Source organism: Struthio camelus, chromosome 1 (assembly GCF_040807025.1).
Source record: "Struthio camelus isolate bStrCam1 chromosome 1, bStrCam1.hap1, whole genome shotgun sequence".
Classification (NCBI taxonomy): Eukaryota; Metazoa; Chordata; class Aves; order Struthioniformes; family Struthionidae; genus Struthio; species Struthio camelus.
This window is the reverse complement of record NC_090942.1, coordinates 96839796-96856672: the sequence shown is the minus strand read 5'-3', so window position 1 is coordinate 96856672 and position 16877 is coordinate 96839796. Positions and strand designations below refer to the sequence as shown.

Genomic DNA, 16877 nt, shown 5'->3' with positions numbered 1-16877 from the left:
GCACGCTGCTAAGTAGTTGCTCACTGGTTATTCGTGGCTCAGCCTCCAGGACAGCCAGTTTTACTAATATTTGTTTAGTGCTGCTGCTTTTGTGCTATCCCACTATACTGGGTTTTGTAAGGGCACACACCCTAGCTAGGCTTTTATTTCCACCTCGTGGTCAAAGCAAGCAACTACGCTCACCTCCGTCCTCTGAAAAGTGCTTTTTTATTGGAAAAGATTTTATCCGGTTCAAAGCAAAACACTTTAGTTCACTCTCAGGAATATCCTTGATACTTTCTAATATTGGTGCGTTGCGTTCTGGTTAATCTTTAAATGGCGTGTTGTTTGTAATTCCTGAGCCAGGACATTTCCTTTAGGGGGCAAGGAGGAAAACATTTGCTTAGACGAGCAGGTTGCTGTCTGCCCTCTTTGTGGAGGACAGAAGGTTCCTCCCTGTATCTTCATAACTCAGCTCAATACAATAGGACACAGGACAACAGTACATAGGACATAGCCTGTGTTACCTTCTCATGGTCCTTCCTGACCTTAAATCTATTCATTGCGATAATTAAGCCATCCAGACCTGCCTGGCTTTAAATGCAGGACTGTGACCACAGTAGGAAAAAGGGGCCTCTGTCTCAAAGGAAAGGCAGCTTTTCGCACGGCGCTGCCTGCTTGGCTGGGCATAAGGTCTAGCGTTGGCATGGCTGCGGGAAAACAGTGAGCATCTCCGCGGAGCCTGGACGCGTCGTGGGACAGCGCTGCTTTGCCCTGTTCCACAGCTAAACAGGACTGCAGCATGCACGGCCCTTAGCAGCTCGGTGATTTTCACGTGTGTGTTTCTGTTCTGTAACGAATCTAAGAAGCGCAGGAAGCAAAAATAAAAACACGAGGCTCGGAAAAACCTGCCGCTCCCTGGAGGTCCTTCGCAGACTGCCGCTTTGGCAACAGCGCACAGGCCAACGCCGTAGCGAAAACTCTCCCGCAGGCTTCTGCGGTCAAACCCGCTCCGCCTGCGCTGCCGGCTGCCCGCTGGCCAGGGGCGGGCGCCGCCGCCGTCGGCTTCCGGGGCGGCGGCAGGAAGCGCCGCCGGGCCGCGCCGGGGGGATGCTGCGGGCGCTGCGGGGCGGGGGGCCGGCGCGGGGCCGGGGCTGGAGCCGGGGCAGCGGCGGGGCGGCGGGGCAGCGGCCGCCGCAGGCCGCCCTGGCGCAGGTGCTGCAGCTGGAGCGGAGCCGCCTGGCCGGCGTGGTTTTCCCGCTGCAGCGGCTGGCGCGTTACCTGGCGCCCGGCGCCGACGCGGCCGCAGCCGCCTTCGGGCTCTTCCAGCCGGGCCTGGCGGAGCTGCAGCGCGCCGAGGCGCTCTTCCGGCCCCCTGGGCCGCACGCCGTGCGCTACGTGAGCTCCGCCGTGCGCCTGGACCATGCCCCGCCGCCGGCGCTGCCCGAGGTGAGCGAGGGGCGGCCGAGGGGGAGCGGGGACCCGGCCCGGCCCGGCCTTCCAGGCGGCGTGAGCCGGGCTGGCCGCAGCTGCTGCGCGCTCGGGGGCGGTCATCTGGAGCATGCTTACAGCTTTCAGGGCTGCAGCGCCTGAGCACCGCACAGCCTGGGAGGCGTCTGTTGTTATCGCTGCCCCCCGCCAGCGTACCGGGAGCGGGGGAGCTGAGATATCGCACGTCCGATCTGTAGCGCAACACGTATTTGGCCCCCGGCTTGGGGCTGGCACCAAAGGCTGACGGGCGACCAGAACTGACCGCAGCAGCAATGGGTACCTGCTGCCCAGCCAGGTTGGATGAGGGGAGGGGGATGGAGGCAGAAGTGCTCACCCTCTCGCTCTTCCTCTTTGACTACAGGTGTGCTTCATCGGACGAAGCAACGTGGGGAAATCCTCTTTAATCCGGGCCTTGTTCTCACTGACGCCAGAGGTGGAGATCAGAGTGTCGAAAAAGCCGGTAAGTGCCATTTTTTACTCTCCTCCTCCTTGGTCAAAAGCCAGTGCTAACCCAGACGATGAGGCTGAGAAGGGTGAGAGGAAGCAAGGACTCAGGTGACTCAAAGTGGTAGGAGCGCATGGCAGCCAGCTCGTGGCCAATACGGGCCTTGCTATTGCAAGGATGAGGCGGAAGGAGACCAGTTTAGCTCTGCGGGCAGGCCTGGCACGCTGGGCAAATAGAAGAGTCTTGCAAGCTGAACACGCGTGATGTAAAGCCCTTTGAGAAGAACCAAGCAAACAGCCCTACGAAGGTATTTTTAGTCCCTTATTTTAAGGATGGAGCCATACCTGATCCTTACGAGGGCTAGAGACTAGACTGCTTAAAGCAACAGCAGCATTTTTGCTGCCTTCTCTGAGCGGGGTACAGTACAGAGTTATTCAGTAGGGCATCTCCACCCTATATGGGGCTCATTCACTGTTTAAAGCAACTTTTTAAACCCTGCCCCCGAATCTTATCTTCTTTAAAAAATTCTTCCCTCCCCAGGGCCACACAAAGAAAATGAATTTCTTCAACGTAGGAAAGTATTTTACTCTGGTGGACATGCCAGGATACGGCTACTGTGCCCCACAGGACTTTGTGGAGATGGTGGAGGCCTATCTGCAGGAACGGCACACGTAAGGGAGCATCTGAATGTGCTGTAACTTAACTTCACCTCAACAGAGCAGTGACACCTGGACACTTGTATACAGTGTCGTGTAATTAGAAGGAAAAAATGCAGGAGTTACTTCAAGCAAGGGTATTGATTAGTTCTGAAGTCATTTCCCTGGGAACCTCCATGGTGATAACCGTGGTTTGAGTCACTCGTTCATGCTTAGACAGATCAAAATATCAGAAAAGATTAAGGTGCTGCTCTGTACCAACCCTCTCAGCTCTTATGTATGGCTTATCTTGGCTCTTCCTGTCTCCAAATCCTGTTCCTTGTTCTTGCGTATGTATTTGGAAATAGCACAGTAGCCATGAAATAATGGTCGTGGTTTTTGGTATCTGTATTTCTGGCAGCTTGAAGAGGACTTTCTTGTTAGTGGATGGAGTAGTAGGACTCCAGAAAACAGATCATATCGCTATAGAGATGTTGGAAGAGTTTGGGATTCCATATGTGGTAAGTAACACTGCATTCTTGAAAAGGCAGAAGCAGCATAACCTGCGCTGGTTATAAGCCAAAGGTAATCTATAAATGCGCTTACTCTCTGTATGAGCTTATTTAGGCAAGTTGTATCCTACCTAAGTAGTAGTGTCCTCCCCTCCGTACCCCACTTCTTTATTGTTAATAAAATAGGCCTGAAATGCACGTCTTGTCTTGGGAGGCTTTTTGAGGGGGTTTAGCTTGATTTATTAAAACGGACACTTTTTTCAGTGCTCAGTTTGAGGGTCTTGAAAGGGTCTGGTCCTTACACAGTCTATAGAAGTGCTTAGATCAACTGCACTGTACCATTTTTCCACTTAGATAAGATCCAGAACTTTCAGCCCGCTTTGTAAGGTGAATCATTCTTACAAATGTTCCAGGCTAGCAGCAAAATCATCTTTTTCTCTCAATCCTTCCTGTTTGAACCCACGCAGCTGGTGCTAACAAAAATCGACCGAGCTTCCAGGGGACTGTTGTTAAAGAACGTACTGGAGATCCAGGAGTTTGTAAAGGAGAAAACTCAGGGATGCTTTCCTCAGCTATTCTTGGTCAGGTAAAGCTTTTCTCCGTTGCTGCCGTTTCCTTCCTCGTGATGATCAGCAATAGGACATACTACCTGAAATGGGTCCATCTGTCCCAGAGGCGATACTTTTCTGTGCCCCAAGGATGGAGGGTGGGCTGCTTGTGGTAACTGCCCTTTCCTTCTTCCACATCCTCTGCAAGTGAGTGGAGTTCAGTTTTCAAGGCTGCTTCTTCCTTTGGCCTTTGGGCTGAGAGGGGCAGCCGTACCTATGCTGTGTGACAGCGGGCTTTGTCAGGCACCTGCTTACGTGCTTGTGGTCGTTTCGTACAGTAGCGTAGTTTGGAGTTATGTGACAGTAGCAACCCTTAAGTGTTTGCTTACGTAGCTGAAGTTTTTGCTTTATCAAAGTTGTACTGCACTATGGGGGATGTAATGTAATGTACCCAGTGGCTGAGTTTGGTTATATTAGTCCAAGATGCAGCAGTGATCAGGCACTGAATGTACACACCTTTGTTTCCATAGTTCTCTGGAGTTTTCAGGTGTTCACTTGCTAAGGTGTTTCATAGCCCATGTTACTGGAAACCTGCCTGTTGCAGAGACCAACTAAAAAGACTGGTTCCTGATCTGCTTGGCACATCCAGAACAAAAGGTACCAAATCTGGCTTTTTTTTTTTTTTTTAATAACCTGAAATACTGGAACTTATATTTTGGATAAATTTGTCTAAGGTTTTGGTTAAATTAATATTTGTAAGGATAAGCTTTTTGTTTAATAAACTCATTCAGGAAATTTGCGCTGCAATGGAATGCACTTTATTATCAAATGGTTTTATAAAACCTATGTGATTGTGCCAAGAAGGGAAAAACAAAGAGAACCTACTCTACAGAGGAGCTAGGTTTTAATACAGCATTTCCTCTCTCTCTCTCCAGCTAACTGTTCAGAAAGCTACTACTGCATGCCTAAATTCTGCTGTATTTAGGATATTAGAGACAGTCTAGTAATCTGATTAATAAAAAGGCATTTAGTTTAGAAAAGAAAAGTTATAGCTCTTAATATTAAACAAGCCACGCTTGCCAACTTGAATTGAATGACATTGAGAAGTTCACCAGTCTCAACTTATTTCACTACCTGCTGTAAGACTGTCTGGAGTAGAAATGGCCAGCACTTAATTTGTGAAGGTGTTTTTAGGAGAGATCTGGCTGGGAAGCTGCATTGTGTAACTCCTCTGCCTCATGCATTCAACAGGTGCAGTGTGATAGCGTGCCTTACTTGTATACACCAAGTTGTCCCTGTTCTAGGTGGATGAACGAAAGGACACATCTTTAATGGGATCTACCTTTCGATTACTGTTGGCTTGGAACAGAGTGAGATAAATGAATGACACCTAGGGGAGCTGTCTCCTCCTGCACTTTATCATCGGTCAGTGCTGCATTTACCTTCCAGCATGAAGTTCTGCAGCTGTACTCTGAACTGCCAGAGATGAGACATGTTGTTTGTTTTATGCATCTGTTCTACACTGGGAGCTGAAGCACAATAGTGAGGCCCCGTATTCTTTGCAAGCACTGTAACAGCTGGCAAAACTTTGTCCCACAACAGCTGTATCCAGCTAACAGCACCCAGCACCCATCCTGGGGAGACCGAAGCTGGGTAGTTACAATATCAGAAAGAGTCAGAAAAGGGGACTGTCTTAATAGCAGTAATCATACACGAAAATTTAGATCAAAGCTATTAAGTGCTGATGTCAAACTCTGACACTGTCTTGTTGAGTATTAGGATTGCCAAAGGTATGTATACGGTTGTCAGCGTTACTTACATCAAGTGTTTAAACCTCATGAAAGAGTAATTCTTCCATAAACCACTCGAGAGTTAGAAGGTGGTATTTCTAGTGTTTTGCTTTATTATGGAATTTCTTTTAACTCACAGATTAGACGTGAGATAGGGCTTATTTCCCCATATGTGTAGGAAGCGGCAGTGTGTGATGAATGCAATAGAAAGAGGTGGATCTCTGGTTTGCACACCTAAGCAGAGATCACACCTGTAATTCTCAATATTTCACCTCCAATCCTAAAGTGCTCCAGAGCAAACCAGCCCATGTGATGCTTCCACGGGGGGAAGTGCAGCAGTATAAGGATAGATGGAATAGGTGCAGGTCAACGTTTCAGGCATAATCTTTTGTTTAAAAAAAATAAAACCAGCATCTTTCAAAAGCATCAATCTAGTCTGTAATTCTAAAGGCCTCAGCTCTAATTGAAGAGCCTGTGCTGCAAACTGCCAGCCAGTATCCTTTCTCAAACTGTAACTGCTTTGTTAATGAGATTAGATTGCAGGAAGAGTGCATCTGAACTGGGAGGATAGCAGTACGTTTAAAAAAAAAAATCTTTTAACAAGAAGTGGCTATCCTATGTGATAGATACTAAGCAACAATGTGTGTGCTGTGTTAAACAGAAGTTCATGACCTCAAGGTTGTTCATGGCGTCTCGAACAGGCTCAGCAGCTCCTTCACTGTGGGGCCTTGGACTGTTGGGCCCACTTCTACAGTCATACAGGAGGTTGTACGATGAGGTAGTGCAGGATTTCAACTCAGTCTTTCAAGAGGCCCCCTTCCTACCACAAACACAGTAATTAAAAACAACAACAACAACAATAAAACTACCTAAAGCTTCTGTGGGAGAAGTTCATCCATCTTCCAAACTTCTTTCAATGGTTTTAGAGCAGTTCTGTTCTCTACTACCTTTGTATTCATCTTCAAGAAATGGGATTTCATTAAAATCAGTTCAGCAACTTATCTCTGGCCCCTTTGTCTCTCCTTTCTCTGACATCGTTAGCCTAGTTTGGGCTAACAGCATAAGACCTATCTTATTAAAAAAGAAAAAAAGCATTGTTTGTTTAGATGTCTACAGAAGTCAAGGATTACTACAAAGACAGTGAAAGAGGACATAGGGTTCACGTTCTGCTTGTTCTCTGGCTGAGGGGAGGTCATGCTGAGCTGTGCTTGGCACCTGGACAAGGAAGGACTGCCACAGCCAGGACTTCTAGATGCCGCTGCTGCGTTCTTCACGAAACGCTCAATTACAGCAGGCCTTGAGCGGTGCACACAGGAGTTGCCAGAACACGCCACGCTGATTTGAGGCCTGCTTCTGATGAGAGAGTCAACTCCATCCTCTGGGTTAAATTTAACTTAAAAGTTGTGGCTGTGGGTAACTGCCACGCTTGTGGGAATTAGCTTCGGTTGCAGAGCTGTTTTGTGATACTCGGCCAATTGTGCTTCGATCTATGAAGTCTTGAGAGTTGTGAAAAGGAGAGACTTAACTGAAAAGACTGAACATCCATTCCTGTGCTTCCCTCGTTCTAGGGCTCGTGACATGCATGTTTTCCTTTTGGGTTTGTATCCTCGCTGTCAAGAGCGGTGAGACCATCTGATTGCTTCTCTTGAAAGCCGCCAGCAGTTTCACTCTCCAGCTCTTTGCTTTTAGCATACTTCAGCTCCTCATCATATACTACTTTTGCTCCAGCTCTAGCTCCTTGGTGAGCTTGCTGATAGAGCTTGCCCAGAGTTAATTTTTCTCATGGTTTATCTTATGTTTGCAGCTGTGTAATACTGATTACGCTCAGCGTGTTGCATTCGGGTAGCTTCCTCCTTCAGAGCGCCAACTTCCAGTCCTGCATAGACATCAACGGAAAGAGGGGTACACGTCTTAACTCCCGCGCTGAGACACATCTGCTCACTACGGTCAGCCTGCTACTCCTGCCGCTTTAGCTCCTCGGTCTTACTTTATAAAGGGCAATGCAAGTTATGCCTACGAGCCCCCGGAGTCCTTGCCCCTCCGCTGACCGTTGCGGACACTGGCAGGAGTCCGGGGAGCGTTCAGAGCGCAGCAGCTCCCCGTGCAGACGTGCACGCGGGAACCTGGCGGGAGCCCGGCAAGTCGCGGCTGCGACGCTGCAGGGGGCCCGGCTGCGCTGCTCTGCCCGCCCGGCCCTTCAGAGGCCCCCCACGGGGGACGCCCCGAAGCCGGAGAAAGCCGGCGGCTTGCGGACACGGTAATCGCCAGCCGGAGGACCTACTGGGGCCGCTGCCTGACACCGCCAAGCGTCTGCCCGCGCCGTCAGGCGTACGAGCAGCGAGGCGCCGCCGCCTTTCAGTGCCCCCTTGCGGCGCGTGACCCTCCCCGGGCTCCGTTCGGGGCGGCGCCCGCGCCGTACGCCAAGATGGCGGCCCCCAGGCGCGGCCCGGGCGGCGGAAGCTCGGCCGGCCCGAGCGGAAGCGGCGCGCGGCAGCCATGGCCGACGAGGAGGAGGACGCGCCGGTGAGCCGCGGGCGCCGGGGCCGCGGGCGGGCCAGCGGCGGCGGCGTGCCCGGCTTTTGTGCGGGGCCTTCGGCCGCCTCTGCTCAGTGCGGGCGCCGCCCGGGGCTCCCGCAGAGCCGGTGACATGGCTGCTGCGGCCCGGTGCTGCCGGGCTGGCCTGCGCCCCCGCCGGCGGCGCTGCGGCCCGGCCCCGCTCTGACTGCGCCCTCTCCCCCCCCCCCCCCCCCCAATGTGCCTTTCCGCAGTTTGAGGAAGACGCCGAGGAGGCGGGCGGAGGCCTGGACGGGGGGCAAGGCAGGAGGAAGAGGCTCTTCTCCAAAGAACGTGAGTGCAAGCCAGAGCCGCTAGCCTGCGCCCGGCGGCGGCTGGCACCGGTCGCTCGCTGCAGCGCCAGCCGTGGCTTTTACGAACGGCATACCTCTTGCAGAGATGTCGGCAAGTCTTAGGGAGCTGTAGAGTTTTGAAACTCGTTGTCTTCATTAACAAAACAACGGCTTTCATTCCCTACCCGTGCTCAAAGCGGAGAAAGCCGTCATATACGACAGAACGTTGCTGCTAATGCGTCATCTGAGCCTATCAACGGCAAAAGCCATACAGCGATGCAATGCCCCGTAGTTGATAGCCTAAATGCATTTTAAAGAGCCTGTCATCAGATGCATTTGTCTGCGTATGTGCTACGCTCTTGCTGGGTTCTGTCTGTTTTATTTCCCATAAGCTCCCCAAAGAATTGTCCTGGCCAGCAGTCAGGAATGCCGTCCTGCTGCATGAACTTGTAGACTAGTAAGCCTAAAGCACTAGAGGCATGCTGCTGGCTGTGCTGAATGACCAGAAAAAAAATAAGAGGAGGATCATGCTGAGTATTTCTTTCTGCAGTAAGATGCATGATGTATGGATTTGGGGATGACCAGAACCCTTACACAGAATCAGTGGATATTCTCGAGGATCTGGTAATAGAGTTCATCACAGAAATGGTAAGTCAAATTTAGATGTCACGATCAAAAAAACAGCTCTTGCTAGTATTTCAGATGCACCGATTATTACACCACGATTGGACAGAGGATAGGATGTTCCTAGCAGAACATATCTCAACGAAAAGGGATGAATTTGTTTTCTAAAGGTGTTAAATCAGATTCGAAGATCCTCATTAAGATTTTAATTTTCTGTAGGCTAATACTTCTAACCCAACTGGATTAGCCCAGGCCAACAACTCTGATGCTAGTAGGAAGAATCCCACGTTAGCCTTTGCGCTTCGAAGATTCAGTGGAAACTAATGCATTTTGCTCCATGTGGATTTGGAACAGGGCCTTCATCTGTAAGGGGCAGTTAGACTGATATTTTACAGGCACAGCTGACTTTGTAGCCCACTGTGGCATCACTGCGTATACAGCTGACAGAAGATGAGGGTCAACTTTGAAAGTTGATCTACTTTTGTGTTTGCTCAGTTTTTTTACAAGGATGGGAAAGCAATTCTGTCCCACAAAACGAATACAAGGTTCTGCTGCCTTAAGCAATCACTGATCCTGCTGTTTGGATGCTGTTTGAGGGTTTTTTGTTTTTTGTTTTTTTACTCAAGTCTTTCCTGCTGTTTGAAAATCCTGTTTCTCTTGAAAGGTTGGCCTTGCCTTCACTTATGAAAATGCCTAAACTGTCCTCAGATTTGGTGTTGTCTTTTGCATGCAAATTCGCCTTGATGCTGTTCTTTCTCAAGCGCTCTGCAGGTTTGGTCTCCCCTATGTGTAGCATGGCTTTAGTTTTGATGTCATTAAGATCCTGTATGTATAACGGCACATACCAGGTGTAGGTGTCAAGGAGCTGGGAATAGTAGACTGACAAAAAGTTCACAGGAGTGCACTCGGGAGTGTGTCTGTGAGTAGGATGATGGTGCCCAGATCCTGAAATTGCTTACCTTTGGCTTATAAAGTGACAAGGAATAAAATGGAATTGAGAGTTGAAAAAAATAAGTCAGGGTCAAAGGCACACTGGTAACTTTTGCTTCTTCCTCTGACAGACGCACAAGGCCATGTCAATTGGGCGGCAGGGTCGTGTACAGGTTGAGGACATTGTCTTTCTAATCCGCAAGGACCCCCGGAAGTTTGCCAGAGTTAAGGACCTCCTGACTATGAATGAAGAACTGAAGCGGGCCAGAAAGGCCTTTGATGAGGCAAACTATGGATCTTGATCTTCTGTGCACGCGGCACAGCTTGGGCACCTTCTTCCCAAAAGCAAGGAATTAGTATGTATTTGTTGGAGGTTTTTTTTCCAGGATGGAGATCAGTGCTGGGATGTCTGCCTTGGCTCTCGGCCTTTACAAAGAAGTATCGAAGCCTTCTAATTTTATCTGACTGTATGTGGTATACTTAGGTATTTTTATACCATTTTATAAAACTCAAGAAGTGTGAAAGTGAGCTCTAAAGGTTCTTGTAATGGTGACAAGTGTGTTTGAAGTAGGACTGTGTTCTATCAGGTATCTAGAGGGTTAATGAGAACTGATTCTTTCCAACTGTTTCAGTCATTATTAGATGCTCCCTTCGCAGGAGACCTAGAAAATGGATCTCGGAGAACTGGACAAACTGTGCCTTCGAGCACAAACCATTAGAATTTCTGTTCTCTTCCCTGTCCCTGCTCCCTATATGCTCTTTGAGTAAAACATCTTAAGCTCATGCCAGGCCTCGTAACTAAAATTCACTGACGAATTCACACAAGTTGCATAATGTGGATTTCTTAGCACTAACGATTAAGTATTCTTAGTCTGGTAGGAAGCTCATTTTTTCCTTCTGCCTCAGTGGACACAGCTCTCTTGTTCTCATTTCTCCCTAGGAAATGGGGATCACCTATCCCAAATTTACTTGCCCTTAGATGCTTGCCTTCTCCTTCCCCTCTTAGACGGGTGCTCCACAATAAAGCTGAGTGCTGCCCTTCAATCTGAGATTTTTTTTTTTTTTTTTAAGTCTTTCCAGGAGAGCCAGATCTTGAGCCTTAATTATAAGCAAGACCCAGACAGAAAGCACAAACTGCATTTCTTGCTCTAATGAGTATTATTCCCTCAATGGATGGTGGAGTAGCTCCTCCTTACTTTGCCAAGCAGGCAGCAACTGTAGTTACATTAAAGAGATTGGAAGATGGTGGGAGACATGCTTGCTGGTAACGAGTTGACTGTTGCAGTCAGCTTGGTACCATTTCTGGAGCAGCTCAAAGGCATATGGTAGATTCAGCTAGCCTCCCTCCCTTCCCCCCGCCCTCCCCCTTTCAGGATGAGGATAACAAATGCTGAACAGTGATAACGCTACAAGTCAAGGCTGTCCTCAATATAAGCAGAAGGAAGACTTCCTTAGAAAACAAGCAGCAAGTCTTTTATCCTAAGCAGCAGTCAGTAGGTGACCAGCTGCAGCCTTCTGCCCTGTATGGTTTATTTGCACTGCAGATTTGACAGTAGCACTTAGCGTGTGGTCCCGCAGTAGAGAAGGGGGCCTGAGTTTGAGGTAACTCAAAGCCGTTGTTCCTGGACAAGGTTAGCTCAAAAGACGAAGGCTAGTCGGGACAGACGAAGGCTGGTTGGGGGCACTCTTCCACAGTAAGTGGCTTGACAAAAATCTTAGTTTAACATAATCGTTACTTTCTTAGCAGTGCAACCCTACTTGAGTAGAATTCAGGGCGTGAGTAACCAAGCCACTGTCAGGGTTCTGAGGATTTTAATTAAAAAAAAGCAAAGAAGATCAGAATGACTTAACCCTTTCCTGGTCCCAGCCCAGGATCAGACACCCATTGCTGCAAAAATAGAATCGATATCCATGGCCTCAGTAGCTTCTTTCAGCATAGAGCCAGGGTTTTCTTCCAGCAGCAGCCGCATAGGGTTCTCTGCTTTGCTTCGTTCTCCAGTGGCCATATCAGCGTTGGCACGTCCTTCGTGTCCCAAAGACCCAGGTTGGTAAACTGGGAAGAATGAAGCACTGCTCTCACAGACTCCAGAAAGCCGAGGAGGTTTTTGCTGAACAGTCTTCAGAGTCTTCTTTGACCGCTTGGAGGATTTGATCTTTCTTCGACAGAACCACGCGCCAAGGTATTGCTTTGGCCAGCGTGCACTTTGTGAGCCAGAGAGGAGGTATTTACAGACAGATGTTTTGACACAGCGAAGTTTTTTCTGCAAGCTTAAGGGGAGGAAGGTACACAAAACATTACTTGAGCAGCTGTTAAAAATAGGTTATTTGATGTTTTGAGAGATTTGGTATTAGCCTTCTCTACCATTTTCCTTATCGTACCTTGGAGCTGCAACAGGGCATTCAAAAGCAAGCCAACGCTCCTTACGCTATATAATAGTTACCCATTAGACACACACAGTTTAAGGTGCGTGTTCGTCCTCCCTCTTAGTTATGTACTCATACATTTGTTAACGTTTTAAATCCTTTCCCAAGTGACTGATGCTAAACAATGTATTCCTGTCAGAATGCCTAGCGGCCAGAACTGTTGATCCTGTTTAAATTAAAAAAATGGGTAACACCACTGCATCTCCCTACACCGTAGCAAAATACACATTATTAAAATATGAAGTATGAGACCAAGAAACACCACACCCATGTAAAGTTACCTGCATCCTTGAGCCTCCACATGGTGCAGCCGGTTGCTTTTCAGTAACTTGTTACGCAGAAAATAAGCTTCTGATTTGAGTTTGTTGCCTTTGCACCACGGAATAGCTTTTCTGAGTGCCTCTGACAGTTCCCCGAAAGAGGTAGCGTTTTGAAACATCGGTACAAGAGATCTAGTATGCTGTGATTTTGCTATACGAGAACAAAGTGACACTGACTCTGCTTTAGAAGGTGTTGAAATGATGCTTAAATCCTGAAACAATGCGCAAAATGGAAGTAGTTAGCCTTTTAAAAACACAACACACCTGATCCTCTGTTGGAGGGAAGCAGAGCATTTGAGTTATTTGTGACAGCTTTCTTTATAAGGAGCAAGTGGAAGAGCAGTCTTGTTTACTGGAATACCAAAAGAGGCAGACCATTAAAATTTGTATTTCTGTCTACCACTGACTTGCTCTTGTGTTTTCACTTGTATTTCCCCTCTGTGAAATAAAGAATAAGATACCAATACGTGCTCAAACTCATAAAGAAAAGATTAATAGTGTTTTTCAATGCAACACTTCCGTGCTGACCTGACCGGTCAAAAAAGCCAAACTGAGGAAAACACAGCTAGTGCTTTAGCAGTAGGCATTCTAGGAGGGAGGGAGGGAGGGAGGGGACGACACATTTTCAATCACAAATGTCACATTTTGAGTCTAAGAGTCTTTTAAAGTTATAAAAAATGGTGTAAAATGGTGCCACAAACCTCTTGGGCTGGACCTCTGGATGGTCTAAGCAAGCTCTTCACATCGAACTCCAGGTGCTTCCCTGCAGCGAGAGAGAGAGCTGCCATTATGAAATGAGGACAGGCTCAAGTCTTCCCTGAAGCGTTTTGCTGTTGTCAGCAGCCTCATACCTGCATACTCAACACTTCTGGTCCAAACAGCAATGGAGGGGAAGGGGACTACACTCATCTCATGTGACCACTGACAGGGGATGAAGAGGATTTAGTGAGTTACAGATGGCTGTAAAGGAGACTTCCATCAGGGAAAGCCTCACACAAGCAGCTGGATGCCTGCGGACACTGGCCGTACCCCATGACTGCTTGGGGACAGCCCAAAACTAGCAGGCACAAGACACAAGCACATAAGAACTACAGACAGTTCTCTTAGCTTCCCTCACTCTCCTTGGGCCCGTCTTTAAAGAGGCAGGAAAACACTAATGACTATATACAGGATCTATTTACTGTACTCGTTACAGCAACACTGACATCATCTACAGCTTTGTAAAGACACAGGTACATGAGAGCATCCTCCTTGTCCAAGGACGGAAGAGGGGAGTTTGTACCGGGACCAAACTCTGTGGGTGGCAGTAGCACTTGGCTCTGTTGGACAGATGTTGGGGTCCGTGGCAGTTTCTGAGGTGCCAGAGACCAGTAGCACTGTGGCACAGTGCTTTACCTCTGCTGGCTCTGGTAACCAGAACTGGCTCTCCGATGTCTGTAGGGCACGGGATGCTCTTGTTTTCCACAACACTTGCGCAGGTCGCCAAATCTCTCTTTTTCCTGGCCTCTGATGCTGCCTCTGGCACTGCTGGGAAGAGCTTCTTCAGCCAGCTGGCACTTTTTGCGGCTGTAAGTGTTTTGGCCTTTTTTTTCTTCACCTCAGAAGAGAGAGAAACTCCAAGAAAGTCACTGATGTCAGAAGGGAAGGTAAATCCCTTGATATAAGGCATCTGTTGGGTCTTCGACACGAGATGCAGTGTTGTCGACAACACCTCGTATAAGGAAATGAGGCTCTGCAATACACACCTGTACTGAATCCTGAGGAGATAAGATCGAACAGTATGGAGGCATCTCTAGCAAAACCCTCATAGCTTGTGCTCACTAAATGACTACCTTCAGCTTGAGAGAAGGAGCTGATGGAACAGGTTCCAAGAAGCCCTTTCCCTGTTCCCCCTCAATACAAGCTTTTTCTTTTGCGCTCCATCACCACATTTTCCTTAATATTAGTCTGAGCTCCTCATGTCGACGTGCCCTCCATCTTTAAGGCAACGTTCAAGTTCAGAGCACAGGACTCGTTCAACTAATAAGCCGTGTTTGGGAGCCCCTCCACTTCCCTAGAGCTTCGTGGAGTGCCGCACCGGGCACTCAGCAGGTTCCCAGGTCACACCTAAATCATTCAACAGGAGGTCTTCCCAAAAAAGCAGTGCGTACCAACTCAGGACAACTGTGCTAGCACTGATGCCCACGTGGTCTCCTGCTCCATAATAACTGGAGAAGGACAGATTTCGTGTGCCAAACGCCGTTACTGAGTTCTTGTGCACAACGCTTATTTCTTCAGCTACAGACAGCAGTTACTTGCTCAGAGCTGCTCTGCAGGACTGAGACAGACTGGAACAATGACTTCCCTGGAAAACTCAGTAGTAATATATATAGAACAGCTTTATCTCAGCCTTTCCATTTCAGCACGAGGCAAGTCTTATTGCTCACTGCAAAGAGTACCAGGTGGTAGTGTTTGTGGCAGGCTGGCATTAGCGCTGGTTTTATTAGCGCTACGTAAAGTTTGCAATGAACTGAGTACAAAGCCTTCCAAAAGGGCAAGCAAGAAGTCTCCAGTTATACAACCCTTCAGGTGCTAGAATCAGGTCCAAAGGGATGGAAGGACTTCTAATTCCCCAGATCCTTCCCCCACCTCCCAACTGAATAAAGCTCACTCAGCAGCAAGGCCTAATTACAAGCCCTTCTACCTGACAGGCATGTCAAACAGACAGAGACTGTGTCAAACAAACAAGAGACACTTGAAAACACAAACCATAGCCGGCTCAACAACCCTGAAGCCACAGTGTTCAAAAGTATGAATTCTTCTGAGCAGAGATGTTTAACTGACAAGCTGAAGATTACACCAGTTAAGGTTAAAAAACAAACAGCATGTAATGAGACTTGTTGAACACGCCAACTCGAGGCAATTCACAAGGTAATATCCTGGATAATTTGGCCAAACTTTGGGTTGCTCGAGGCCAGAACAGCAGCCAGCCAACAGCCTGAGGTTCTTCCATAACAACTTAAAAAGATGCTGTTTGGCTGTCAAGGAAACTCCAGCAACATGAATTGCATGGTTGAGTCCATCAGCAATACACGGCCTACAGCAGATCTGGCCTCATGAGGTGCTTCTGGTGATCTGTAAGAATGCTTTTACGGGGAAAAAGGATACAGAAATGCTTTGCAGCAACAGTCCAGCAGACGCAGTAAGAGCTTGCAACCTCCCAAAACCTTCACAGCAACTGTTTCCATCATAGGCTGGCTGGGAACGAAGCACTCCCCGTGGGCGTGGGGTTTATTTTTCCTGTGTCGATACAAGGATGAGGAGATGGTTATGATCTGGCGTTTCTAGCCTTTTCTCCTTTAGCTCTGAAGACAGAGTTAACGGGTAGCGTAACACACAGGGTCACGATACTTACTTGGGAATGAGTCCGGCCAGGGTTTCAATGCAACCCACCAAGTTCATTTTCCATAGGCGCTTCAAGCACTGCTCTACCTAAAGAAAAAGAAAAATTCCTTTGGCTCACGTTTTGACAGATGAGAGCTCCTTGGCCCTAAGGACCACCTTTAAGCGAAGCCACCCCTTCTTCCCCTTGTCAGTTTAGTGGTACGGCCACTGGATGGAAACGCGACCCCCTCCCCACCCCGGGCAAAGCCAGCGCCGCCGGACCCGCCCCACAGCTGCCGGGCGGGCACACGGGGCCCCGGCGCTGCAGCCCCGAGGCGGGCGATCCGCCCCCCGCCGAGCGCGCCCCCCCGGGCCGCGGCCCCCTTACCTGCTGCAGGGCCAGGAAGGGCCGGTGCCGCCGCAGCCTCCGCTGGTGGACGTAGAGCACGGCGCGCAGCACGCGTCCCTCGGCGCCCAGGGCCGGCCCCGACAGCCGCTCGCCGGCCGCCTCGCACCGCCGCCGCAGCGCCGGCAGCCACCGCACTGCGGGGCGGCAGGCGTCGCCTCAGCGCCCGCCGCCGCCGCCAACGCCCGCCAACGCCCGCCCGCCAACGCCCCCTCCCCCCCCCCCCCCGCGCGCGCGCGCGCGCGACCTGCAGGGTGTTGGCCCGGCAGGGCCACCGTCGCGCTGCTCGCGGGCCACGGCACGTCCAGCCGGTTCCACGCTGCCTCGGGCGCCGCCATCTTCCCCAGCGTGCGGCGGAGCGGGACGGGGCGGGGCGGGGCGGGGCGGGCGGAACCACGCTGTGGCGCTGGGCGGGAGGACGGGCGGAACCACGCTGTGGCGCTGGGCGGGGGGACGGGCGGAACCACGTCGCCGCGGCCGAGGGGCGGGCGCAGCGAGGCCTCCCGCCGGCAGGGGTGGGGGGAGGGCGGAGGCCGGTGCCTGCCTCTGGCGGGCTGCGCGTCC

At 49.9% G+C, this 16877-nt stretch overlaps 3 protein-coding genes across 4 annotated transcripts; 2 read left to right on the top strand and 1 right to left on the bottom strand.

Annotated features, from left to right (window-relative positions):
• Positions 1-1135: 1135 nt before the first annotated feature.
• On the top strand, positions 1136-6401 carry GTPBP8 (GTP binding protein 8). Its single transcript, XM_068959449.1, has 7 exons — positions 1136-1428; positions 1832-1930; positions 2456-2586; positions 2972-3071; positions 3476-3648; positions 4141-4267; positions 4915-6401. Exons 3-6 carry the CDS (start codon positions 2471-2473, stop codon positions 4223-4225), a joined length of 474 nt encoding a protein of 157 aa, XP_068815550.1. The 5' UTR covers positions 1136-1428; positions 1832-1930; positions 2456-2470; the 3' UTR covers positions 4226-4267; positions 4915-6401.
• Positions 6402-7767: 1366 nt separating this feature from the next.
• Positions 7768-12950, top strand: TAF13 (TATA-box binding protein associated factor 13). Its single transcript, XM_068959461.1, has 4 exons — positions 7768-7923; positions 8169-8247; positions 8797-8894; positions 9932-12950. The coding sequence occupies exons 1-4, from the start codon at positions 7897-7899 to the stop codon at positions 10100-10102; spliced, it is 375 nt and encodes a 124-aa protein (XP_068815562.1). The 5' UTR covers positions 7768-7896; the 3' UTR covers positions 10103-12950.
• On the bottom strand, positions 11596-16747 carry NEPRO (nucleolus and neural progenitor protein). Of its 2 annotated transcripts, XM_068959414.1 has the most exons (9): positions 16561-16747; positions 16296-16450; positions 15939-16015; positions 15692-15823; positions 15293-15370; positions 13940-14301; positions 13246-13307; positions 12506-12756; positions 11596-12068 (listed from the first exon to the last, which is right to left on the bottom strand). In XM_068959414.1, exons 1-9 carry the CDS (start codon positions 16649-16651, stop codon positions 11675-11677), a joined length of 1602 nt encoding a protein of 533 aa, XP_068815515.1. In that variant the 5' UTR covers positions 16652-16747; the 3' UTR covers positions 11596-11674. The 2 variants fall into 2 exon arrangements, with proteins under 2 accessions (XP_068815515.1, XP_068815520.1); XM_068959419.1 differs by lacking the exon at positions 16296-16450 and having other exon boundaries at positions 16561-16712.
• Positions 16748-16877: the final 130 nt, after the last annotated feature.

Bases quoted from the DNA above. Each gene is read 5' to 3' on its own strand.
- TAF13 (XM_068959461.1), top strand. From the start codon at position 7,897: ATGGCCGACGAGGAGGAGGACGCGCCG. The intron at 7,924-8,168 runs GTGAGCCGCGGG...GCCTTTCCGCAG, and splicing joins ACGAGGAGGAGGACGCGCCG to TTTGAGGAAGACGCCGAGGA. The intron at 8,895-9,931 runs GTAAGTCAAATT...TTCCTCTGACAG, and splicing joins TAGAGTTCATCACAGAAATG to ACGCACAAGGCCATGTCAAT.
- NEPRO (XM_068959414.1), bottom strand. From the start codon at position 16,651: ATGGCGGCGCCCGAGGCAGCGTGGAACCGGCTGGACGTGCCGTGGCCC. The intron at 15,824-15,938 runs GTAAGTATCGTG...GTATCGACACAG, and splicing joins CTGGCCGGACTCATTCCCAA to GAAAAATAAACCCCACGCCC. The intron at 14,302-15,292 runs GTTTGTGTTTTC...TTATCTCCTCAG, and splicing joins GGGTTGTTGAGCCGGCTATG to GATTCAGTACAGGTGTGTAT.
- GTPBP8 (XM_068959449.1), top strand. From the start codon at position 2,471: ATGAATTTCTTCAACGTAGGAAAGTATTTTACTCTGGTGGACATGCCA. The intron at 2,587-2,971 runs GTAAGGGAGCAT...TATTTCTGGCAG, and splicing joins TATCTGCAGGAACGGCACAC to CTTGAAGAGGACTTTCTTGT. The intron at 3,072-3,475 runs GTAAGTAACACT...CAAATGTTCCAG, and splicing joins AGTTTGGGATTCCATATGTG to GCTAGCAGCAAAATCATCTT.